The sequence below is a fragment of the Trichosurus vulpecula genome, chromosome 1 (assembly GCF_011100635.1).
Source record: "Trichosurus vulpecula isolate mTriVul1 chromosome 1, mTriVul1.pri, whole genome shotgun sequence".
In the NCBI taxonomy this organism is placed as follows: Eukaryota; Metazoa; Chordata; class Mammalia; order Diprotodontia; family Phalangeridae; genus Trichosurus; species Trichosurus vulpecula.
In genome coordinates, this window is record NC_050573.1 from 389,024,133 (window position 1) to 389,051,474 (window position 27,342).

Sequence of the window (27,342 nt, forward strand, 5' to 3'; positions counted from 1 at the left end):
TAGGTACCATCTAGAGCTAAAAATGGTCCTAGGATCACAGGATCCTAGATTAGAGTTGGTGTTTTCCTAAAAGATACTACAAATTTATATACATATGAAATTAGGAAATGCGATATTGGATCTGACTAAATCTATCTTTAGAAATGGCAGAATGAAATCTCAGCAATTAGAAAGTTTTTCCCCCTATCATTTTGGAAAGCAATGTTTCCAACTTTATTCCTATATAAAGTTTTTAAAAATGCAGTTATAACGATCAGTAATCCCTGCATTCTGTAGAAATAGCTAGCTGTTCAAACATCTTACTGAAAACATGAAGTATTTGAACACCATAATGCAGCCCATAAAACCTCCTAAAAGCTGCTTCAGATTTAGTTATAACTACTATGAACACCTCAGTTGATTTTAGAAAAAACTGTTAACAGTATAAGCTCTGTTCAAATACTATCAAAATAGTAGTTCTGATGGTAAAGTTAAATGTAAGCATAATCCACTTCCATCCCAGCCCCAGAAGCCATCACCCAGGGAACAAGCCTTATGGAGAAAAGACCCCACCACAGCACTAACTGCCACCATTGGGTCAGGCAAGCCTGTCTACCTGAAACAGCAAGGTATCCTCAAAGAGAAACAGAAGATAGCATATGTCAGCTGAGTCTAACTACCACCACCACTACCTCTCAGATCCCACAGGAAACGGCCTGGACCCAAAAGTCTTGGGAATGGCAGCATTCTCCTTTATCATCCTCCCTAGCCTTGAGCCCTGCTTCCAGTTAAGGCCTCATGGCCATTGTCAAGGAAAACACCAAAGAGGCTCGTCATCTCCACAAGCATCAATTACTAACTGAGGACCAACTTCCACCCACAGAGATATAAACTAAAGGGTCCTAAGTCTAGTAGCACCCCCTTCCCAGACCACTAGTCCTCATTGCAACCCGGCTCCCAATGTCACTGTCTGGGGAGTAATCCTCCTGGAGATGTGATCTGATCACTAACTGGCTCTGTGGGTGCTGATGCCCATGCCTCCTCACTGTCCTACTCTGTGCCAAGCACCATAGCTACTGAAGACCCCCCAAAAAGTTCTTACTATGATCCTTGGCACCACCAATTTTTAATGAAAATATCACTGAAGAAGATGCAATACTGATTGGACTTCCTTGACAATACCACCTTTTCCAGACTTCCTCCTCAATCATTCCCTCTCTCTAATCTTTGCCATCTCCCTATCTAATGATTCCTTACCTGCTACACCTTCAAAAATGTTCATTTTTCCCTCATCTTTAAAAAAAAACTAGACCCTATCATCCCATCAAGACATCATCAGCCTATATGTATCCTCTGTTTCTTATCTAACTTCAAGAAAAAAACTCTCTGAACTTCTTGCCTCCACTTCATCTCCTTTCTCTCATTCAGCACCTACAGTATAGTTTCCAGCCTTATGACTCAAATAAAACTATTCTCTCAAAAGATACTAGTGATGTCTTAGTTGACAAATCTGATAGTCTTTTTCTCAATCTCCATCCTTTTGTATCTATCTGCTGTATTTGACACTGTTATCACCCATATCCTCCTGGATTCTTTCTCTTCTCCGGTCTCCTAACAAGCTGACAGCTCCTTCTCAGTCTTTTCTTGGCTTATCACCCATATCAGCCCCACGAAGGTGGGCGATCCCCCAGGCTCTGTCCTTGGCCCTCTTTCTTGCCTCTCTCAATACTCTTTCTTAGTGACCTCATTAATTCCCCTGAGTTTATCATCTCTAAGCAGATAACTCAGGTCTAGATATCCAGCTCCAGACTCTCACCTGATTTTCAAATCTATATCATCAATTACCTTTTGGACATTTCAAACTGGATGTACCCAGAGCCGTCTCAAATTAAATATATCCAAGACTGAATTCATTATCACCCACACCAAACCCACTGCTCTTCACTAAATGCACATCCCTTGCAAATAATATCTTCTGCCCATTTACCATGGGAGATGGTAGAGCAAGTCATTTAAGAGAAATGATTTGCAAACCTCTTAGCATTCTTAGAGTTCAGTCTGAGGTGCTCCAACTTTGTTTGCAAAGATGCTTTTCTTTCCAGCAATAATTTCTTTTCCTAAAGAAAAAAAAGATGTATTTTTGAGATATACTTTTGCACTGCTTACAAAACACACTTCTTGATTAAGTCAACAATGAGAGTAATAAAAATATATAGCTCTTTAAAGTAATATCATGCTAAGGCCACTTATCAAAGAAATTGGCAGGATAACAAATAAATGGAAAACAGAACAGAGTTGTCTTTAGTGATCTTTTTCATCCTCAGTGACAGTGGACACACCCCATTTGGACTCTGCACCCTCCGCCTTTGATGTGTTGCTATGGGAGGAAGTTGAAAGAGGACATAAGATGACAAACTCAAGAATAGTAGTTGGACGAGATCAGATGAAGTATACCCAGGAAATCCATGTTGGAGACAACATAATTTTGAAAATATTAAAGGATCATTTTACAACATACCTCAGGGAACAGAAGATGCCAAAAGAATGGGGGAAATTCTATAGATTGTATTCAGTGAGTAATGAAAGAAACATCAGTAAGTATGGAACTATTTTCCTACTTTCAAAGATCTTTATAAAATCTTTACAAGAATGATGCACATCTGGCTACAGTTTGATAGTCACACAATTGACTAAAACCTTTAGATTATAGGAGATTCTTCTACTTTAATATTTATTTATTATAAAAAGGCATTCAATTTGGCAGAACAAAACATGGCCTTAGAAGCTTCCCTCCAGAAAGGAAGCTCATTCATGTATTAAGGTCATACAAAAAATGTATAGAGAAATGAAAGAGTTACAACATAAAGAGAAGAATAAAAAAGAATTGAAGGGTCAACGGCACACTTCTAGACGTCAAGCTATATTATAAAGTAAATATGAAAAGCATTTGGGGTATCAGCTAAAAAACATAAAAGTAGATGAGACAAGAATCAGAAATAAATGAACCCAGGATTCTATAAGCCTAAAAACAAAATTTCCTAGGCAGAACATCTAAACTGATAAAAACTATTGGGAAAACTGGAACATAGTCTGTCAGAAATTAGGCTTAGACTGGCAACTTAAACTATACTCCACAATAAATTCAAAATGGATATTTGAATATTAAAGATCTTACCATAAAAATAAACAAAGTGTACCTTTCACAGCCACAGGTAGGGAATGAATTCATAACCAGACTAAGAATAGAGGTAATTACAGAAGACAAAATATTACACAAAATGAAAAGCTTTTACACAAATAAAATGATCACATCTAGGACAATACAACTAGGGAAGTGTTCAGCTGAGGAAATGTCTGTCAAATATCTCTGATAAAGATTTCATAGTGAAGATACACACACACACACACACACACACACATATAAACACACATACAACTAACAGAAATATATAGATGGAAAGCCAATGGAAAAGGGAGCGAAGGATATGAAGTGTGCAAACTATTAACCATCATATGAAAGAACGTTCCAGAGCAATAATGATAAGGAAAGTGCCAATCAAAACAAACCTGAGGCTTCACCTCATGCTCAAATTGGCAAAGATGACAACAGAAAGGAATAGTCAATGTTACAGGGTTTATGGAAAGGCAGACACACCAATGCATTCTGGTGGAGCTGTGAATTGCTATAATCATTCAGGATTTAAAATATAAGCTCCTTGGAGTCAGGGACTATCTTTTTGGCCTCTATTTGTATTCCGAGTACTTAGCACAGTATCTGACACACAGGAAGTATTTAATAACTGTTTGTTGACTGAATGAATGACTGAATTGACAGCAGCCAGTTTCCTCAAAGATAAAAGATTATTTTTTAGAATCCCATATAGGAGAATATCATCGGAAAGGGGAAAAAAAGTACTATAGCTTAAATATTAACCAGTTCCAGGGTCTAAAGAAACCAAATTGCAGCCTTGATGTTAAGAACAAAAAACAAAGAAAAAACCTCAACAAACCAAAAACCCAATCTGTCCTTGTTAGGTTTTCATGTTTATTACAGAACTTGGAATATCAGGCTACAGAATCAGTTCATCGTGGTGCCTGGTGAACCGTAAAAGGAGACAAAATAAGACACAGGGAAGTGATAGCACTGGTAGAAACAGAACCATGGGGAGCACACGGGGAAGCATAGTTTTTAACTCATAATACTTTAACTGCTATCTTTTTGGGGACAAATGGTGAAGACAGGCTGTTTAAAATCACCATATTATATAGTATATTTTGTCATCCTTGCCAGTCTGCTGAGTGTGAGGTGAAACCTCAGGTTGCTCTGATGTGTGTTTCTCTCATTACTAGTGATCTGGAACCTTCTCTCATATGGTTGTTAATAATTTGCAATTATTCTTTTGAGATCTGTCTGTTCATATCCTTTAGCCACTTATCTCTTGGGGAATGCCAATTAGTCATATATACACAATCTATACAGATTTACACACAAATAAATAATTACATGACTGGCCCATATACTCACATATAACCTATAATCTTCTTTTATAAACAATGAGCTGGGCCCAGAATTGAAAAGGAAGAAGAAAGCGGAGCTGGATTGTATCTGGGAAATTTTGCAGTGCATTTAATGATCTCAAGCTGTTCCTCAACCTCAAAAGCAATCTTTTAAAACACTAATGTTCTCCCAATGTGGCTGTATGGAACTTTTCCAAGTTTCTTTATAGTGCTAGACCTACCACTGTCTATATAAAATGTACTCATCAAGCACTGTGGATGGAGAGCTTGCAGGGCCTTCAGAGGCTAATAAACACACATAAACGTGCACACAGAGACAGGAAAAGCAGTGGGGTGGAGCAGAGAGCTGATCTGGAGGTCAGGAAGACCTGAGTTCAAGTTTTGCCTCTTACTGGCTATATAGACCTTGGATAAGTCACTTCTTGCTCTTTTAAGGCAGCTCTTTTAAGATGAAGAAGATGTTCACAAGCTTAAGTAGACCAGGGTTCCTCATCAGGGGGTTTCCTATGTCAACAGAACCACAGAACTAGTCCCAATACAAATGTGTGTGCCTGGATATGTGTGTGCCTGTGTGTGAACATAACCTAGTATCTGAAGCACTCGTAATCTACAAATTCCATTAAAAAATTTATACAATATGACCCTCAAATTCAATACTGTGTTCAAAGCATAATGGGAAGGGATGTGTGTATGTATGTGTATATGCACTTGCACATATATACACACAATCTTACATGCTCAACAGGGTTCTGAGGTCAACTGGGAAGAATATTTACGCTAAAGAAAAGTTCCTTTCTATAATGTCTGCATATTGCATATGTAAATACATGTGTGTATACACATGTATATTTACATAAACACATGCACGTATATTATGCATTATACAATATGTCCATGTTGTGTGATAATGCACTATATTGATATATACTAATATGTACATACACATAATATATACAATTTATGTGTACTATATCCATATATGTTCCAGATATATATGGTATATATAATAATATACATACACGCATACATATGTATACGTGCGTGTGTGTATACATACATATATACTACATACATGTGTATTTTGTTGTTGTTTAGTTGTTTTGCAGTCTTGTCTGACTCTTCATGACACCATTTGGGGTTTCCTTGGCAGAAATACTGGAGTGGTTTGACATTTCATTCTCCAGCTCATTTTACAAATGAGGAAAACTGAGGCAAACAGGGCTAAGCGACTTGCCCAGGTTCACAAAGCTAGTAAGTGTCTAAGGCTAGATTTGAACTCAGGATGATGAGTTGATGAATCCAGGCCCAGCACTCTATCCACTGCACTACCCAGCTACCCACATACGTGTATATGTATTTATGCATGTGTATGTGTATACAATATATACTAAAATTTAAATTATATATTGTTATGTATGTTCATATATAAATACATTAAATTTAAACTATACGTATTTAGATTTAAAATTTGTGTGTATATATATATATATGTATGTATGTGTAAAAATATGCGTGTACGTATATGTATTTAAATTTTAGTGTCATGGAAATGAATTTTTCTTTGGCATGTATATTCTTACCAGTTGACCTCAGAACCATACTGGGCAACCCCCCTCCATTACTAAGAATTACTTCTATAATCAGAGTTCAAGGTCTAGCAGTGACCTTAACTATACATTTTGGGCTCGCCTCACCTTTTAACGTTTCCACTCTGGCATGTGGAAACCTCCAGCTCTTTTATTTAGATAAAGTTTCTCCTGAAAGTCAAAGGTAGCCCACAGCACCACCCAGTGGGCAGGTGCGGATAAAGGAGATTTCAGCTCTTTTCTTATCTCCACCTTTATCTTCATCCACGTTCTAGCTCTCCTCTAAAACTTCTTAGGGATCATAGGGGCTATTGAGCAACACAAGAGACACAGAAGTGACCTTGGGATCAGGAGCCCATTCCTCTGACACTTGCTGTCTGGGTGACCATGGACAAGTCACTCAACCTCTCAGTCAGTGCCCCTAGAACAGATGGTACATCTCAACTACTCGATGCTGATGGAGCCACATTGATTAGTGATAAGGACATGATCCTGGAGAGATGGGCTGAACACTTCCCTAGGGTTCTCAATAGACCTCAATCAATAAATGCTAAAGCCACTGACCCTAACCTCAGGTTGAAGTCAATCCCTTTCTTGAGAAATTTCCAGCTAAAGAAGAGGTTTTGAATGCTATTAGGTTCCTTTCCTGTGGCAAGGCACCTGGTGCTGTTTCTATTCCAGCTGAGATTGACAAGGTGGGGGGGGGGGCGGGGTCCACTGCTCATACAAAAGCTGACTCAGAGGTTATTCCCCAGGAGTTCAAGAATGCCTCCATTGTCCATCTCTATAAAGGTAAAAGAAATAGATTGTCCTGGGACAATCACAGGGAGGGGTCTCTTTTAGTCATTGCTGGCAAGATTCTTGTCAGAGTCCTCCTCAACAGGCTGATCCTTCACCTAGAACATGGTCATCTACCTGAGAGCCAGTGTGGCTTCAGAAAGGGCCGAGGAATAGTCGATATGGTGTTTGTTGCCCAACAACTCCAGGAAAAATGCCAAGAGCAGAACACAGGTGGGTATACAGCGTTTGTTGATCTGGCCAAGGACTTTGATACTGTCAGTCGTGAGGGCTTATGGAAAATTATGTCAACATTTGGTTGCCCAGGGCAGTTGATCAGTATCATACATCAATTTCATGACAGCATGCTTGTCCGGGTTTTGGATAATGGATGATGTTCTCATGCTTTCCCAGTCACTAATGGAGTGAAACAAGGCTGTGTGCTTGCTCCCATGCTGTTTAGCATGATGTTTTCAGCACTGTTGTCAAATGCCTTCAATGAGAAAGAATACAGCATCAAGGTCAGCTACTGCACTGATGATAAATTCTTCAACTTGAAAAGGCTACAAGCCAAGACTGAAATGGAGGGAGTGTTGGTGCATGATTTTTTGTTTGCAGACGATTGGGTATTCAGTGCAGCCTCTGGAGCTGAGATGCAACAAAGTATGGAATGATTCTCTGCTGTTTGTGCTCATTTTGGCCTAACAACAAGAAGAAAACAAAGGGGTTCCACCAGCCAGCAACACACCATCCATATGTGGAACCATCAGTTACAGCAAATGGAGAAGTTCTGAATGCTGTGGATGAGTTCACTTGCCTTGGTAGTGTACCTTCTAGGGAAGTACACATTGATAGTGAGGTTGACAAACACATTACCAGAGCTAGCTCAGTGTTTGGGAAGCTCCAAAGGAAAGTGTGGGAGAGAAGAGGCATTAGACTGACTACCAAACTGAAGGTCTAACAGAGTCATTGTGATGACCTCTTTGTTGTATGCCTATGAAACCTGGAAAGTATACAAGTGGCATGCCAGGAAACTGAATCGCTTCCATCTGAATTGTCTTAGGAAAGTTCTGAAGATCACCCGGCAGGATAAGGTACCAGACACTGAGGTCCTTTCTTGAACTAAACTGCCAAGCATTCAAACTCTGTTGCAGAGAACACAACTACAATGGGCTGGCCACTTAGTTCTAATGTCAAATATAAGCTTGCCAAAAAGAATGTTTTATGGAGAACTCACACAGGGCAAGCACTCACATGGTACTCAGAAAAAGTGATACAAGGACACTATCAAAGTCTCTCTGAAGAATTCTGGAATTGATTACATGACATGGGAGACACTGGCATAGGACCGCCCAGCATGGGAAGCCCTCATCAGAGAAGGTGCTGTGCTCTATGAGCAAAGCAGAATTGAAGTAGCTCAAAAGAAATGCATCAAAAGATGCACAAATTTAGACAACCCACCCCAAATGTTCACGTGGACTATTTGGGCCTGACCTGTGGTAGAGCATTCTGAGCTCATATTGGTCTGATCAGCCTCAGTCAGACACATTGCAACTTGACTCTAACATAATGGTGTCATTTTGGTCCTCTTTGAGAATGAAGGACAACAACCAATCAACCAACAGCCCCCAAGAAACTCTCTAAGAAAATACGCTGCCATACAAATGCCATCTGCCTATGTTTGTCCAGAGGAGCACCCTAGCCTAAAGAAATCCTAGCTCCAGTCCAAAAAAGGGTGAGGTGGAGCTGGTTACAAAATTTAATCATTAAAACAATAAATATTAGAATCTTTCCAGTATTTTTGGTGAAGTCTTTTATACCCTGATCTCCTGACTTTCTGCTGTGCCTCAGTTTCCTCGTTCTTAAAATGAAGGAATTGGACCAGAGGAGCTCTAGGGCTCCTCCTGGCTCTAAAATATAAAAAAGCCAAGTATGTTAGCTTGTCTATAGTTGACACCAGAAAACTAATGAGCAAACATTATAGAAATGTGCTAATTGCAAAACAAACATATGTCCATATTAAATCCCCTTTTTGGACTTTTTGCTTGCTTATCACTGTATTAGCAGAATTTATTCTCACTGCATTGTTGATTAAAGTGGGACAGATGGTGATGCTTTTAAGTAATATGTTCATTACCAAATGTCACACTACTAATGGCTATTTACCACAGCAGAAATTCATTCAAATAAATAGAAAATTAATCATCTTCCGGAGGAGCCTACCCCCGGGCTATAGTACTGTGAGAAGGTGGTCTGTACCTGGTATGATTGGGCTTTGGGATTCCTACTCACCCATACCCTAAAAGATGTGGAGCTTCTTGCACCAGCCTACAGAGAATTAAATGAAGAGGAAGGCAGATACAGAACTTTAAATCTAGAAAGTTAGACCTGTGAAGCAAAAGCTCTGCTAAATCCCACCAACGTGGAAGGTCTCAAATATGGGTCCAATGATGGATTGAATAGCTTGCTGTCTGAGGAACAGCCTTGCTAAATTCAGTAAGAGTCTATCACCCAGAAGGCTTTTTATATGAATCACGGATCTAGAGCTGGATGGGCTCCAGACCATCTAGTCTAATCCCCTTATTTTCTGGATCAGAAAATAGGTTCAGGGAGGTCAGGGTGACACAAGTAATAACTGTCACAGGTGGGATCTGAAGCAAGGTCCTCTTTCTCACAGCTATAAAGTATTGAATCCAATGATCCCAGCAACTCTCAAAGAACATCTCGTAAGTTACAGAGAGGCTGTGATTTGTCTCAAAAATGAGAGCATCAAACGTGGATACCATTAAGTTACTTAAAGAATCAGGTACATGAAATAATAAAATATATATGATACATAACATTATATAGAATATAATATATAATAATATACAATGAACATTACATTCATAACATGTATTATATGTAATGAAAGGACAATGAAATATGAAAAATTTTAATCAAGTTTCTCTGATAAAGACCTTATTTCTCAAATATGTAAGGAACTGAGTCAAATTTATAAAAATAAGAGCCAATCCCCAATTGACAAATAGTCAAAAAATATGAACAAGCAGTTTTCAGAAGAAGAAATCAAAGCTATCTATGATTATATAAAAATGTTCTGAGTCACCATTGATTAGAGAAATGCAAATTAAAACAACTCTCAGCTACCACCTCATACTTATCAGAAATGACAAATGCTTCAGGGGACGAGGGAAAATAGGTACATTAATTAACTGCTGGTGGTGTAGTCAACTGGTCTGACCATCCTAGAGAGCAATCTGGAACCATGCCCAAAGGGATATAACCAACTGTGCATACCCTTTGATCCAGCAATACCACTACTAGGTCTGTACCCCAGAGAGATAAAAGAAAAGGAAAAGGACCTGTACGTACAAAAATATTTAAAGAAGCTTTTTTTTTGTGGTGGCAAAGAATCGGAAATTGAGGGAATGTCCATCAATTGGGGAATGACAAAACAAATTGTGGAGCATATATATACATACATACATACATACATACATATATATATGTATATATATGCGTGTGTATATGTGTGTGTATATATATACATACACATATATACACACATATTAATATTGTGCCATAAGAAATGACAAAGAAGGTGGCAACACATGAACACATGTCAAGATCTATAAGAACTGAAGCAAAGAGAAGTGAGAAGAACCGGAGATCATTGTGCATAGTAACAGCGATGTTGTAATGATAAGCAATTGTAAAAGACTTGGCTACTCTGATCAATACAGTGATCCAAGACAATTTGTTATGGTGATTAAGGTGAGATTTTTACTGTTTTCTCTTTTGGAATGCTGAGGTAATCAAGTATCTTGATGGGTCTTGCCTTTCAAATATAATGGCAAGCAAAATGAACTTTTTGTTGTCTTTGTCTGGAGTGCTTCTCAGCACTAAGGAATCTTTGATTGAATTGGGAGTCTTTGATGACCTGCTTACTACAAGGGAAGGCCTAGTTCACATGAGTTTGAGTCACATGCTTGTGATACCCTTTGACCCTGAGACATGTACATTAGATCTGAGGTTGGTGTTTTGCCTTTGGGGGTACTCATTGAATAAGTGTTGGTGATGAGACTCTGGGTAAGCTGTTGAAGAAGCGCCCCCGCGCCCGACTTTGAAAACCCAGATGTTGGTGCTTCTTTCTCTGGTAACTGTTGGTGTATTGCTTGGACAGACAGCTAGAAGCCTCTCTACTGATTCATGTTTATTTGCTCTGTTTATGTAATGTATGCTTGTAATTTCTGTTTGTATTCTCTCTGAAGTTCAGGGTGCTGGCTTTTCCACCCTGAACTAAGTGAATGATATATGTATGTTTAATTAAAGTGAGACTGATAACCCCTAAAAGTTGCTTTCCTTAGAAAAGCAGATCAAAGGACCCTTCTGTGTGCTGTTGTTGTTGGTCTTACACAGCCACAGTAGCGGCAAGCAGCACTGTTGTTATACAATTTCAAAAGACTCATGATGAAAAAAAATGCTATCCACCTACAGAGAAAGAACTTGTCTGAATGCAATCTGAAGTACAATTTTCTTACTTTATTTTTTTTTGCAATATGGCTAATATGGAAATATATTTTGCATAATTTCAGAAGTATAATTGACATATTGTTTGCGTTCTCAGTAAGTGAGGGGAAGGGTAGGTAGGAGGGAGAATCTGTAACTCAAAATTTAAAAAGAAAAGAATATTAAAAAATAAAATTACTTGAAGTACTGAAGTCTCCAGTTGAAGAAAGTTTCTGACTTACTATTTAAGATGGAAATTAGTTAATCAAGTCTTCCTATTAGCCAGTCCTAATGCCACACAAAAAATATCTTCCATTAATCAATGCTAAACATTCTTCATGCCATATAAGTTTGAAGTTGCAGAGGCAGCTAGGTGGCACAGTGGATAGACTGCTGGACTTGGAGCAAGGAAGACCTAAATTCAAATCTGGCTTTAGACACTTACTAGCTGTGAGACCCTGAGCAAGTTACTTAAATTTCTGTCTGTCCTATTTTCCTCATATATAAAAAGGCGACCTCCCAGGGTTGTTGTGAAGAACAAATGAGATAATATTTGTAAAGTGCTCTGCAAACCCTACTGTAAATATACCTTATTTTAATAGTAATAATAATACTTAATATATTTAATTTAAATATAAATGCTAGTTATTACTATTATTACATAATGCTAAGATTAAATACTCTAGTACTACAAATCATTAAGCTAAATATTATAGCTTTCAACAAAAACAGAAAATACAAATCAGTGAATAATCACTATTGGTAAAGAAAGCTAGGAACTAGATAAAGATAACCTACTTCAAGCCCCATAATTCCAAAGTAACATAGCAAGGACAGAACTCTAGCTCATCTCAGAATGTAGAGATGGCTGTAGATATCATTATTGTTGGGGTCTGATGCAATCAGCACAATGTCATCAGTATAAAACAGGACCTCAGCATCCTTAGGGACCATTTCTTTAATATGACCCCTGTACTCAATCTCACGGGCAGTGAGGTGGCACAGCGGATAGAGTGTCAGGCTTGGAGTCAGAAAAACTCATCTTCCTGGGTTCAAATCTGGCCTCATACACTTACTAGATGTGTGACCCTGGGCAAGTCACTTAACCCTGCTTGTCTCAGTTTCCTCATCTGTCAAATGAGCTGGAGAAAGAAACGGCAGATTTCAATATCTCTGCCAAGAAAACCCCATATGGGGCCACAAAGAGTTGGACATGCCTGAAAAACGACTGAACCACAACAACAATGAGGCTAAGCTTGATCCTTTTAATGAATTTGATAGTTCTGTGGCCACATAATATATCTCAACCCAACCAGCCATCTTACAAATCAATGGGCTTAGTCCTAGGAGAGGCTAGGTAACAACATATATTCATCACAACTGCTGGAAAAGCAATGCAAGCCCTGTTGACACTGGTGACATTTGATGCCATTTACCTAATGACATTGGGCACAGAGCCATTACGAACACAATTCCTTATTCTGTTACAGAATGTACTTGAAAAAGAGAAAACACAAGACTTAAGGGACAGACAGATAGATGAAAACTACATATCATGGCTAAGAAAATCACCCTACATTTTTAAGGATAAAAAATATTTGCTTGAATCCTTATTGACCATCTAATTTTGGGACACGATAGCCAGTTGAAAGCAGAGAAGGGAAATGTTAGAGAAGAAGGGCTGATGAAACCTTGAGCTCTCCCTATTCAGCCAGCATTGGCTCCCCTGGACCCTGGAAATCATTCCTAGAAAAAGCAGATCTTTTAAGCATCTCTGTAAATGCCCAAAAGAGAACAGAACAAAGTTCAGAAAGAGACAGAAAAGCAAGGCACCTTTTAATGTAACACATTTAATGTATTACATATATATATATTTTTTAAATAAGTTATAAGTAATAGAGATTCAGAACTTCACACAATCTTCTTTCTGTTATACTTTGGATAGGCAAATGTTATCTTGGGGTGGGTGAGTGATATTAAATCGGAATCTTTAAAAAAAAATTTAAATTAATGTCCCAAATCACTAATGTTCTAAGATGCATAATGAGAATGTGGGAATTTGTTTTGCTGGACTATGAATATTTGTAGAACGTTTTGTTTTTCTTTTTTTTCCAATGGGGTTGAGAAAATAAATGCTTTTTAATTTAAATTTTTTTTTCTAGTTTAATGAACAAGCTTGTCTCCAAAAGAAGAGCTATGAGAAGATAATCCCTACCCACACCCAAGGTAGTCCCTGGTCAACCAAGAAGCATTCATTAAGTGTCTACTATGTGTCAGGCACTGTGCTAAGCACTGGGGATACAAAGAAAGGCAAAAGACAGGAGCTCACAATCCAATGGGAAGAGACAATATGTAAATAACTATATGCAAATAAGCTATATACAGAATAAACTGGAAATAATCAAGAGAGGGAAGCCACTAGAATATATGTCAGATTTTTTTTTATCTATTCATTTGTTTTGCTGAATTTTGCTTTTACTTATTCCTCTTTTCATTAAAAACTCTGCTACAAGGGATGACTTTCAGAGCTGGGGATATAGGAAAATGTAAGTGATATAAAAATAAAAGATACCAACTTTTTTTAAAATCAAGATGTAGAGAGTAATGTTTTTATAGGTAGCCCTCTTTTTCTGTCCTACTCAAATAACTGTTCATAATGCATTTAGTATACATATTAACCCTAGTTTGACTCTCCTTTTTGTCTCTTCTTATTTTTAAAATAATTGATTTTTTTTTGTTTTTACATCACCTAAGTTACCCACTCCATATATCTCTTTCTTCCTAAGAAGGAAGACAAAAGAGAAGAAAAAACTGACAAATAATCTGACAACATACAGAGTGTTCAGTAGCCACTATACCCAACATCTGCAAAGGGTGGGGGGAGGGAAAGGAACTTTTATATATCAAAGATTGCATTTTAAAATCCTGATTTCCTAAACAAAAACAAGAAGACTCGGGTCTTTTTTGCTAGTGCTTTTAAAAGGTCTGCGTACATTACAGTTCTGCATTTTTTTTTCTCTTTTTTTTTGGAGGGGGGAAGGCAGGGCAATTGGGGTTAAGTGACTTGCCCAAGGTCACACTGCTAGTAAGTACGTCAAGTGTCTGAGGTCGCATTTGAACTCAGGTCCTCCTGACTCCAGGGTCAGCGCTCTACTCACTGTGCCACCTAGCTGCCCTCACAGTGTTGCATTTCTATGAAAAATGACTGCATTGGAGCACGATTTAAAATGGTGTAACTATTAACACATTTCATTATAATTCCTTCAGTTGATGAAATTAAACTAAGTAAATAAAAGTTTTCATTTTCCAATATTGTGAGTTATTTCTCAATTGTTTCAGCGTTCTGCTGAAGGCTCTGTTTAACTAACAACAAACCAGTTCACTCTGATCAGCTTCCAGCCTTGCTGACCTTACCTCCTCCATTCTCTGCACAAGCTTTTCCAGCTCGGCGATCTGGCTGTGCTTTCCTTCAAGTCTGTCGGTTACTTGCTTCAGACTTTCTGTGCGTTGTTTGAATTTCTGTTCTTTTTCAAGGTTGCTCACCTGTGATGGGAAAACACAGTTGTCAAGGTAAGAGTATTCATTTCTAATCAACTCGTCCATTTCTATGCACAAACTATCAGCTTTTCTTGTACAATTTTTCAGTTAACCAAAAGAGAGAGGAATGAGATTGCAAAAACTCGTAACAGTTTTTAAAATCAATGTTTCCTTTAAAAGTAGCTTGAAATCACTGAAAAATGCAGTTTCTTTCAAGAATGGGTGAATGAAAAAATATTTATAAAATGCCAGAACTGATATACAAGCACTATGAGAATAACTGCATAAGCAAATATATAATGCCTTACAAGGATCTATGGTGATGGAAGGATCAATGGATCACAGACTTAGAGCTTGGACTTAGAAGACACCTAGTCTCACCCTTTCATTTTACAGATGAGGAAACTGAGAGAGAGCCTAAAGTTTCTGCCCAAAGACATAGGTGGTAATCAGCAACTGGGATTTTAACCTGGGGTCATTGATTCCAAATCTAAAGCTCTTTAAACTGGACTATGAAATAATAATTCTCAAAAAATTCTAATAATCTTAAGGCAAACTAGAATGGTAAGAACAAGTAATGTAAATATCCTGCCTTGAAGCAGTGGAATAGTAGATATGGTGCTGGGTCTAGAGTCAGGAAGACCTAATTTAAAATCCAGCCTCAGACACTTACTAGTGTGACCCTGGGCAAATTAATTAACCTCTGTTGGCCTCAGTTTCCTCAACTGTAAAATGCACATAATAATAGCACCTTCCTTCCAGGGTTGTTGTGAGGAGCTGGGAGGGTGCGATAATGGTAATGAGATAATATTTGTAAAGAGCTAAGCGCAGTACCCAGAATGCAGTGAGGAGTTCAATAAATGCTTACTCCCCTCCTCTCTCCCCCTTCTCTCCCCCTCCTCCCCCTTCATACAAAAGTACAGATTTTGTTATGTAAAATTAAAATCTCAGTTAATTATAATAAGATTTTGCCAAAGAAAGTTTTATTCTCTATTATACATCTCAGAAATCAGAAAGTATAATAAAAAATGAACCCAATTATATGCTACACCATTTAAACTTTCAAGAGTTCCCTTAGGCTCACACAGCACCCCAACTTTACTTAGTAAGTTGAGGGATACTGAAAGGCCAAAGCATTTTAAAGGTAGTATCTTAGAATATAGGAACTGGGGAGAACAGAACCAAGAGAACATTGTATACAATAACAGCAACGTTGTTTTAAGAATAACTTTGAATGATTAAGTTATTTTGATTATTATAAAGACCCAAATTAACTATAAAGGACATATGAAGAAAGACGCTATCTGCATCCAGAGAAAGAACTGATAAATAGAAGTATGTACAGAATAATTTTACATATACACACATATGTGTATATATATATATGTATATACGTACACATACATATGTACATATATACACATACACACACACACACATACACACCCTTATTTGTTCCTAATGGTAGCCATTGAGGTGGGGGTGGTGGGGAGGATAGGAAAAAAAAGATAAAAGAAATGTACATGATAGTTTTGTTGCATATTTGAAAGAAATACCAAGTTATGCTTAGCAGAATTGTCACTTTATGTAAACCATCTTTTAAATTTTACTATGTTATGGAAACATTTGCTTTATTCCATAAATATGTATTAATGTAAAAAAATAAAAATTGAAAATAAATAAATAAAATTTTAAAAAGAATGTTAGAGCTGTAAGAGACCTTGGAGATTGTGCAGGCCAGCCTTCTAAATTCATAGATGAATAACTGAGATACCAAAAGGTGAAGTGATTTGCTTAAATCAATAGTTTGCAGCAAAACTGAGACAAGGACATAGGTCTCCTGACTTCCAGTTGTACTATGCTATACCTATCCAGAAATATCTCCTCTACTGTCCTGTAATGTTGCCTGATATTTCTAGCTTAACCACCATTTTGTGTGTGCCAAAGACCTTGTTTCCATCGGCTAACCCCTTTTCTAAGATAGATTCACCTGGTTAAGCACCTGTTGTCATTTATCAGAAAGTGCGGAGGGGGAACCCAAGGCAGCATGACCACACCAGGCAACTGGAGAGAGAGAGATACTTAAGGCAAAATTTGCTGACTTGATAACTGTGTCCAAGTCAGCTCTGTTTATACTGTAGGAAGATCATCATATCACAGACCTAGAGTTGGAAGGGACCCCAAGTGACCAGAGGTCATCTGGTCCCATCCCCTAATACTCAGAGGTAGGATTTGAACTTAGGTCCCCTGACTCTGGAGTTAGGGCTCTTTCCAGAGTATCACAATGCCTGTGGGCTCTGCAGTAGCCCAGGAGAGTGCACAGGACCAGAGGCCAATTTGGGCACAGGGCTGGGGTCAGAATACAGACAGCAATAAGGAAATACAAATATCCTCGCCATTAAGGCCCTGTCCACTCCTATCACTCCACAGGTTGCTTCTGAGCCACTAAGAAATTGGTGGCTTTGGTCATTAACTCTTCTACACTCAATTTTCTAAGAAAGAAATTGGACAGACCGAGAGGACCGGCTTTTGATGAGAGAAGGGATTTTATACCTGTAGTAACTTTTTATCATCTTCGTGCTTTTTCCTAAGTTCTTCAGACTGTTTATGATAGCTCTCAAATAATTTCTGAGCAACATTTCTCAGTGCTGCAGCGCCTGCTTCTCTTGAGGCTTCCAACTGAAAAGAAAAAAAAAGAGATTGCTGTATTATGTTTATATTTTTAAAGTACTGAACTAGAAACATTTGGGAGGCAAGTAAAATGAAGAGGAAGTAGCCATGCCATTTGGAACATAAGAGAAAAACAAGAGAAATAAACATAGCACATACTGAAAAGAAAAAAATTAATTTCAAATGATTAACTTCTTATTTAGTAAAACCAACAATGCAGCCAGACTGTTAATAGGCATACGAGTAAACATGTAGCTTCTAACACTTTTGTGTTTACAAAATAATTCCCTTTAAAAGATCTCAGAGAACTCTGTAAGTATACACGACTCTGCAAACATTTCCTCACATGGCCTCACCTCATCATTCTATTGTCCAGTGGTTAAAATGGTAGCATTATGAGACAGTTGTTATTCAGCAAATGTTTGAAGCAATGAACTAAAATTTCAAGAGTAATTTAGGAATCTGTCACCAAGACGGTCACAGACAGACCTCTGACACTTTAGTTGCTACCTGGTCCTTCTAAAGCCTCCTTCCCTCCTTTCCTCTTCTTGCTTCTTCCTTCTCTCCCTACCAAAATATTCTATACCTGTACTCATGACCAGTGTAGGGAGCAGAACGAAAGAGACACAAGGTAATGACCATGTATGACGATGACCTTGCATTAACTCAACTGATTACTCATGGCCACAAGTTCAAAGAAGGGACTGGCTAGTTAGATTCTTTCCAAAGTCAAACTGTACTCCTAACCTCCATCTTACGAAGCAGCTACAAAGCAAAAGAACATGGACTATGATGATTAATAATAATACTGATAGCTAGTAGTGCTTACTATGTGTCAGACACTGTGCTAAGCACTTTACAATTATTACCTGCTTTGATCTGTACAACAACCCTGGGAGGTAGGTACAATTATCATCTCCACTTTACAGATGAGGAAACTGAGGCAAATAAAGGTTAAGTGACTTTCCCAGGGTCATGAAGCTAGTAAATGTCTGAGAACAGGATTTGAACCCATGTCCTCCTGACTCCAGGTCCAGTGCTCTATCTGCTGTACCACCTAGCTACCCTTCAAAGAGGTGAAAACTCTCAAAGTTATATTAGGCTAATAATATCATAAACAGTATTTTACCTTTAATCAGTTCATAATGGGTCACAGGACTACAGATTTTGAGACGGAAGGGAACTCTGAGGTCACCTAACCCAATTTCCTCATCTTACAGGGGAGAAAAATGAGGCTCAAAGTGGTTAAGTAACTTGCCCCAGGTCACACAAGCAGTATCAGAAGCAGGATTTGAAACCAGGTCCTCTGACTACAAAGCCAGTATTTTTTTCCACTGTACAAGGGGATGGGTACTTGGCATGCAGTACTCTGAGATGCTCTGGAAATGGATGAAACTGCACCATGAAAATTCAGTGCTAGAGATAAAAAGTAAATTAATCTAAACATAAGCAGGGAAACATTTACCTTTCTCTTGTATATTCACTCAATGGGATCCTGCCCTTCCTAAGTTTCCAGCCATAAGCTTGGGGTGTTGCCAAAACCCTTGATGATTTACACATTTTCTGGGACTTTTATGTCTCTATGTAAAGAAAGCAGAAGGAGGGGGAGAAGACTATCCCCCACACACATATACATACATACATATATGTACATATATACATACATACATATATGTGTGTGTATACACACAAACACACACACACACACACACACACACACACACACACACACTCCAAAATCCTACCCAAACTAACCATGGGATTTTAGAGATGGAAGGGAATGTGTAGATCATTTAATTAATGCCTCAATAAAAGATGAGAATAAAGGCTTGGCCCAAGGTACTCAATTAATTTTTGATGAAACTAGGAGCAGTACTCAAATTTCGTTGCTTCCAGCACAGAACAAATCAAGAAACAGAAAGCTGAGAAAATAGAAAGTAGACTGATGGATGGGCGGGAAAAAAAGTACTTTGTGACTAAACCTAGGTTCCATTCTCCTGCCTAATACTGGACCTAGACAGGGTGACACACCAATGAGAAAACCAAAGACATTCTGCATGCGGTTGAGCTGAAATGCAGTCAAGTGACTGTAACAACAATGTTGCTTGCAGCTGCTATGGGGTAGTTAGACTAATAACATCAGCACACAAGAGGATTGCTAGCACAGATTCTCTGATCTACGTTTCTAAAGGAAAGAGACTTTAATGGATTAACAACTTTATTTTAATTAAACATACAGATATTACTCACTTAGTTCAGGGGAAAAAGTCAGCACCCTGAACTTCAGAAAGAATACAAACAGAAATTACAAGCAGAAATTATAAACAGAGAAAATAACACAAATCAATGTACAGGCTTCTAACCATCTGACCACAGCAATACATACATAGTTACCAGAGAGAGAAGCACCAACATCTGGTTTTCAAAGTTGGGGAGGTGGGTGGGGCAGGGGGATCCTTAACAGTTACCCAGAGTCTCATCTGGCTACATCACATGAACACTCTTCCAATGAATGAGCCCCCAAAGCAAAACCTCACCTCAGAGCATATATACTGTTTCCAATAATGACTCCTGAGTCAATCAAAAACTCTTGATTCAAACAAAGGTAAGACTCAATCAAAGGCACTTGATTGTCTTAGTGCTAAGAAGCACTCCAAAAGAAAAAACAGCAAAAAGTCCCACTTTGCTTGTCCTTACAGTGACTGATCAGAAATCCTATGATGCTCTCTGGGTAATGCTTGCTGCAGAATCTGGTGAAGCTCACAATTAATGCCCCTGACCAGTTTGTGCATTTTCTAAAGTACAAAAGTATCACTTCTAGGAATTTAAACATTTTATTGACTTGAGAACTCAAGCATAATCACCACACCTTGATTTTCAATACTTCATTTTCTTTGTTCATTTCTAGGAGCTGCAGGTCTTTGCCTTTTATCTTCTCCATCATTAGATCAAAAGTGTAATGAGAGGTCTCCACCTGGGACTGGGGCCCATCCTCAGCATTGTGACAACAGTGCTGGAATGAAGAAATATGAAAGACAATGATCTTATCTCTTGTTTAAATTCAAAACCTTGATGACATGAGCCATCCCACTGAGTTTCACAAAGGAAAGAGAAGTCAGATCAGGGCACATAAAATAGAACTTCTGATTCACAAGTAAGGATAATCCAGTATGTAGCCACATCAAGTCCTAGAACACATCTCTGATATCTGGATTTTCCATAAGCGTGAAAAAGACCCAAAAGAAGGAAGGCGATGAAGTTCTAGTCTAATATTTCTGATTGGAAAAAAAATATTAACGATGTTAATAAATGCGAAAAGTGTAACGTCCTTACTGCACTGGGCATCAAGTTATTTAATTATTTAATTTTTAATGATTCAGCTCTGTTAATCAAGTCTGTTGTGTTTGTTTTTGTTAACCTGTGTGATTTCATTGGTATAGGTAACGCTGAATGAGGAACTCCTACCCCATAGATTGGTGACTGTTCTGAGTCTTAAAGTCCTAAAGACTTGTCCTGGAGGACTCAGAGGTTCAAGTGACTTACCAGGTTCACAAAGTCAGTATAGGTCAGATAGGACTTGAACCCAAGTCTTCTTGACTCTGTGGCTGGCTCTCGACCCATGATGCCATAGTGCCTCATGGGGCATGTAACTGGGTATATTTGTGTCACAATTTTTATCAGCTTCTTGGATAAAGAAAAAACTGTTTCTAGAACTTCTCATTGGATCAGCAACAATTTGTGGAACACTACCTGAATATACCCAACTTTAATGGGCCCCTGCCCTCAGTGAATTTGTAACCTACTGATATCTGATCCCTGATGACTCGCTAAGCACCAGATCAAAAGTACCACATCACCAATGGAGCTAAAAGAGATAGTAAGTTATACCTTGTGCCCTGCATGCCAGTCACCCGATGTATACTCTGTAAACAATTAAACTGTTTTCTTAATTCAACAACTTTATAGACTTAACAACATCAGTATAGAATTCTTACAAACAATAGAAGTTATGTGTGCCTAAGATAAAAGCAAAGAAAATCTGATTTAGTTTCACTGTTAGATTTAAGGATCCTGGGGAGAGATTGTTATTAACATAAGTAAGAATATTATACCTCTTGTTTTTTAATGCAATGCATATCAGGTTTATTTAGAGACCAGATTCTTTCTTACATGCAAAGTTCTCTCTCATTTATTACTTGGGCTTAACAAGGTCAAAAATGTGGCCATACTTGTTAAGTGCTGTATTTACTCTAGTTCTGCCATTCTATCAGTTTCAAAGAAGAAATCCAGTCCTTTATTTCTTTATATTCCCCTCCCCAACTCTCTCACAGCGCCTAACACATTACTCTGCACAGAATAAACACTCAATAAATTCTGCGTGGAAAAGTCATTTTCATGGCTGTCAGTACGGAAATCTTAGAAAAGGTAGCAAAAGGACCAGAACTCAATGGAAAATTTGATATAAAAAAACTAGAAGAAATATAAAGAAATCATTAAAGACTAATTATAAGGCAGTGATAAAGGTTAAACTATTTACTTATGATATATGAAAATGTTATCTATATCCTTAAAATTGTGGCTGAGTTGTGTATGATGGGGTGATTCTAAAAAACAAAATTGGGTAAGAAAAAGTAAGGAGCAATTATATCACAAAAACAGGGTGTGGAAGGAAGAACAAATACAGAAGAAACAGGTAGGGGTGGAGGGCTGGTAAGGTTGGAACCTCACTCTCATTTAGGTTGAAGAGGAAACAAAGTGTACAACTGAAGAAGTTTAGAAGTTTTCTGAACTTCTAGAGCGGTGAGAAAACTGAGGGACAGAGTAGGGGAGGGACTTTTAAAAGGGTGTATAGAATATGATTAGGAAGTGGGAAAGATAAAGGAGAGATTTTGGATGGGTGAGTAAAATAAGGAATAAGAGGGTAAGGAGAAAACAAAGTAACAGGGATAGAGTGAAAAGAGAGGCTGAGAAGGAAAATAGTGAATAAAAATAAGATGGTGGGAAATTCACAAATAGTAATTAGAACTCTGTCAAATCATAAGAATACACATCATTTCCCAACTGAAAAATGGTCAAAGAGTATGAACAGGCTGTTTTCCAATGAAGAAATCTAAACAATTTATAGTCACATAAAAAATTCTCTAAATCGTTATTGATTAGAGAAATGCAGATTAAAACAACCTTGAGATATCATTTTACACCTACCAGATTGGCTAAAATGACAGAAGGTGAAAGTGACAAATATTGGAGAGGATGTGAAAAAAATGGGACACTAATTCATTGTTGGTAGAATTGTGAGCTGATACAACCATTTTGGAGAGCAATATGGAATTATGCCCCAGAGTTATTAAACAACCAATACCCTTTGACTCTGCTATACCATTACCTGGTCTATTTCCAAAGATGATTAAGGAAAAAGGAAAAGAACCTGTATGTTCTAGAATATTTATAGTGGCTCACTTTGTGGTAGCGAAAAATTGGAAATTGCAGGGATGCCCGTCAATTGAGGAATGGTTGCACAAGTCGTAGTATATGATTGTGAAGGAATATTACTGTGTTTTAAGAAATGATGAGCTCAATGATTTTAGGGAAACATGGAAAGATTTGCATGAAATAATAGAGTGACATGAGCAGAACCAAGAGAACAGTAACAGCAATATTATCTTAAGAATAACTTTGATTGAACAAGTTATTTTATCTACTATAAATACTCAAATTAACTATAAAGGACACATGAAGAAAGATCCTATCTGCATCCAGAAAAAGAACTGATAAATAGAAGTATGTATGGAATAATTTTACACATATATACCTATTTATGTCTCATGATAGCCATCTCTAGGGTGGGGGGAGGAAAAAAATTTACATGATAATTTTGTTGTACATTTGAAAGGAATAGTAAGTTATGCATAGTAGGTTTGCAGTTTCATGTACAATCATCTTTTTTCATTCTACTATGTTATGGAAATGCTTGTTTTATTCCATAAATAAAAAAATTTTTTTTAAAAGGTAGCAATGATGCACTGTGGGAAACTTGCAAAAAAAAAGAACCTCCTTCACCTCTAGAATACTCCCCATCCCAAACACACAGGGTCTCCTTTAAGAGTGTTTTTATAGTTAGTTTTATAGTTACAGACAGGAAATCACAAAATAAAACCATAGTGACTTTAGCAATTTTTTGTTTTCTGAATGCAGAACAGTATGGGGAAGCTTATTAAGACAATACCTTTGAATCTAGTTTACGATTTGTGTTCTTATAACCTGTTTCATCTCTAAATATCTGGTATCGAATCTTCTCTAGTGTAGTTCGAATCTGCAGAAAGAAAAAAAAATTATTTTGTTGTTCAATTGGGATTTTAGCAGTCTCCTTTCTCTAATCAGATTTAGTGCCAAAAGTATATTAAAAGATCATCTACAAGGCAGCTAGGTGGCACACTGAGTAGAGCACCGGCCCTGGAGTCAGGAGGACCTGAGTTCAAATTTGGTCTCAGATACTTGACACACTTACTAGCCATGTGACCCTGGGTAAGTCACTCAACCCCAATTGCCCTGCCTTCCCCCCTCCAAAAAAATCATCTAATTCAACAGTTTTCAAACTTTTTGGTCTCAAGATCTCTTTATACTCTTAAAAATTATTGAAGACCACAAATATCTATCAATATTTACCATTTTAGAAGCTAAAACTGATAAATTTAAAATACTTTATTAATTCATTTAAAATAACAATAATACACCCATTACATGTTAAAATAAAATTTTAATTTAAAAACTACATTATCCAACCTCCCCCCAAAAAACTGAATAAAAACAGTGGCAGTTTTACATTTTTTTTGCTAATCTTTTAACATTTGGTTTAATAGAACACTGCTGAATTCTCATATATGCTTTTGCTTCCAATCTGTTGCAATGCTGTTTTGATTGAAGTAAATAAAGAAAATTTGGTCTCACTCAGAGAAACTGGAAAAGGGAGAAGTATTTTCATAGGCAAACAACATCTTAGTATAAGTATGAAAATAGCTTTGACCTGGAGATGCTCTGAAAGGGTCTTGGGGATTCCAGGTGTCTTATGAACCACACTTGGAGAACCACTGATCTAGTCTGATCTCTTCATTTCACAGGGGTTAAGTGACTTGCCCAAAGCTCTCAAAGGCAATGGAATAACACAGCAAGGACCCAAACTCAGGTTTTCTGACTTCAAATTCCATACTTTTTCCATTATGTTATATGACTTCTCTTTTACGTTGTGAGGACCAAATGAGACCGTATTTGTAAAAAGTGCTTAGCACACAATAGGAAGTGCCATATAAATGCTTCTTTCTTTCCTCTTTTGCTCTTATGCTTGCAAGTCAAGGTGCCCATATGTATAAGCATGGCAATGAGAAATACGTGCAGTGATATTTTAAATGACTAAGTCCTATATAAGGACCCTTTTTTGCAAATCTCTTTTCTCAGCAATCTAAGCAAAAACAAAGTTCTTGATTTAAGACCATGTCTAGTTAACACAGAATCAAAGACTATTACAAAACTGTTGTTAAGGGAGAATTTTATAGGATAGCACATCAGAGAGATTGGTTTCTTTAAAAGGGAGACTAAGTGTTTTGCTGAGCCGAAGAATTTGAAACAAACAAACTGATGAATTCTGTTAGAATTTATTAACTCTGACATGATATATTATTCAATGTCAAACAAGTCACAAACTAACTGATGCCTCAAATCTCCCCATTTGTACTCTAAAAGCTGTCCTGTACAACAGTTTACAAATATTTTTAAAGCACCATAAACAGGACTTTTTCTTTTAACCAATCATTCAATCAACAAATATTTATTGAGTGCCTACTAAGAACAGTGAATACAAAAGTAGCATAAAACAAAATCCTTATGAAGAGTCCAAAATCTAGTTGAGAGGATGAGATTAAATAATGAGATATTTTGTTGTTGATATTCAGTCGTTTTTTTAGTCATGTCCAGGTCTTCATGACCCTATCTGGGATTTTCCTGGCAAAGATACTTGGAGTAGTTTAACATTTCCTTCTCCAGCTCATTTTACAAATGATGAAACTGAGGCAAACAAGATTAAATGACTTGCCCAGGGTCACACAGTTAGTGAGTGTCTGAGGGCAGATTTTAACTCAGGAAGATGAGCCCTCCTGACTCCAGGCACAGCACTCTAACCACTACACTACCTTGCTGACAAATGACATAATACAAAACATTATATAATCAAGCACTAAGTGCCACAGAGTTCCAAGTCTGGTCAGACTCAATCCTTCAGTCAGATTCAATTGTCTGACTGATGACAGTCTCTGTATTGTGCATTCCAGTCTTTCTACAGAAATCCATTTAAAACCTGAGGACCGGAAAGTAAGAATATTTCACAAAGGACCAAGTTGCATCAATTGATGCAGTGTAACTGCATATGCTAGGGATAATACTAAAATCTTATTTCAAAATAAAATAATATCTGCTTACAATTATATTTGTATTTAAAGTATATTTGTACAGAGAGGATAAATTATAATAAATTATAGTAAAATTTTTAAAAATTATTTACAAATAAGAAAAAATTCTTTTGTTAACTGATATGTCTGGTTTTTCTCATTATAGAAGTGTGATTGTGAGAAAATAAATACTACTACTTTTGGTTATGATAGGGAAGCTACAACAGTATCCAAAAATTAGCACAAAGCAAGAATGAACATTTCACATTTACCTTTCTCACATATTCTGTTTCTTCAATAATGTGGGCAGATGTGGATTCGTATAATTCTAAATTTTCTTCTTCTACTCGTGTCTCCTCCTGGAGTACTTCCTTGGTCATTGTTAAGGCTGTCATTTTGTGCCAATCTTACCACTCTACATTTAGGAAAAACAGAATTGGGTTAAGTAAAAGGGATTTCTTTCTTTGAGCGTAAAAAAAAAATACATCCAAATCCAGAAAAAAAATTCTGGAAATCACTTGCGTCTATGCATGTCTAGAAATCTAGAAATCAAATCATGAAAAGCATTTCCCTAAAGTAATCATTACTCAAAATTCAGTATTTTAAGAATAGAGAAGAAAAATGTAAACCTACCCTTTCTATTTAATATATGATTATCAAAAGCCAAAAGAAAAGAAAAACATGAAGTCTGGAAATGAACCATTAATGAACAGTTCAATTTGGGCACAGAAAGAAAATGCCCATGTTTACTAGTCTCACACTGAAAATAGAAATCCTTTGCCATAGCCAAAGGCATTTAACTTAGCAGGCAACAATTTTATTGTAAATATCCTAGGTACTAGGCATGCCTTTTTATTCTTTGTGTGCTTCAATGATGCTATCTGAGCATCTGCTTTTAGCAAAAGGAGAGCAGAGAGATGCCCTGTATCTTTCTGTGGACTAAATTTGGGGCTAGAAAGAACTTTGGAATTTTAGGAATACACAAAGAGACAGACAGTCAGTCAGTCAACAAATACTTATTAAGGGCTTACCAAATGCTATAAGGCCCTATAAAGAGTCCTGAAAATACAAAGAAGGGCAATAACATGGTCCCTGCCCTCATGGGGCAAATATTCTAATGGCAAAGACAATGTGCAAGTAATTATGCACATATAGGGTAGATGAAAGATAACCTGACAGAAGATGATAAAAAACAACATACTAATTAATGTCTCAGAGTTACATGATTATTCTGGAGAAGACAAGGGATAAGAAAATGGAGGAAAGCTATATTACTCAACCTAGTTTTAATTTCTGTTACCAATTTATCTTCTTTTCCCTTTATT

The 27,342-nt window shown here is 37.3% G+C and overlaps 1 protein-coding gene across 1 annotated transcript in view; it reads right to left on the reverse strand.

The window, feature by feature from the left end:
* Positions 1-27,342, reverse strand: part of CCDC68 (coiled-coil domain containing 68) — a 76,620-nt gene that overhangs the window by 18,863 nt on the left and 30,415 nt on the right. The window contains exons 2-7 of the mRNA XM_036740877.1: positions 26,290-26,432; positions 23,806-23,892; positions 20,449-20,592; positions 17,463-17,588; positions 14,787-14,915; positions 2,014-2,096 (exon numbers count right to left, since the gene is read on the reverse strand). Coding sequence (XP_036596772.1) covers positions 2,014-2,096; positions 14,787-14,915; positions 17,463-17,588; positions 20,449-20,592; positions 23,806-23,892; positions 26,290-26,412 — 692 coding nt within the window. The 5' untranslated portion in view covers positions 26,413-26,432. The remainder of the gene's footprint in view (positions 1-2,013; positions 2,097-14,786; positions 14,916-17,462; positions 17,589-20,448; positions 20,593-23,805; positions 23,893-26,289; positions 26,433-27,342) is intronic.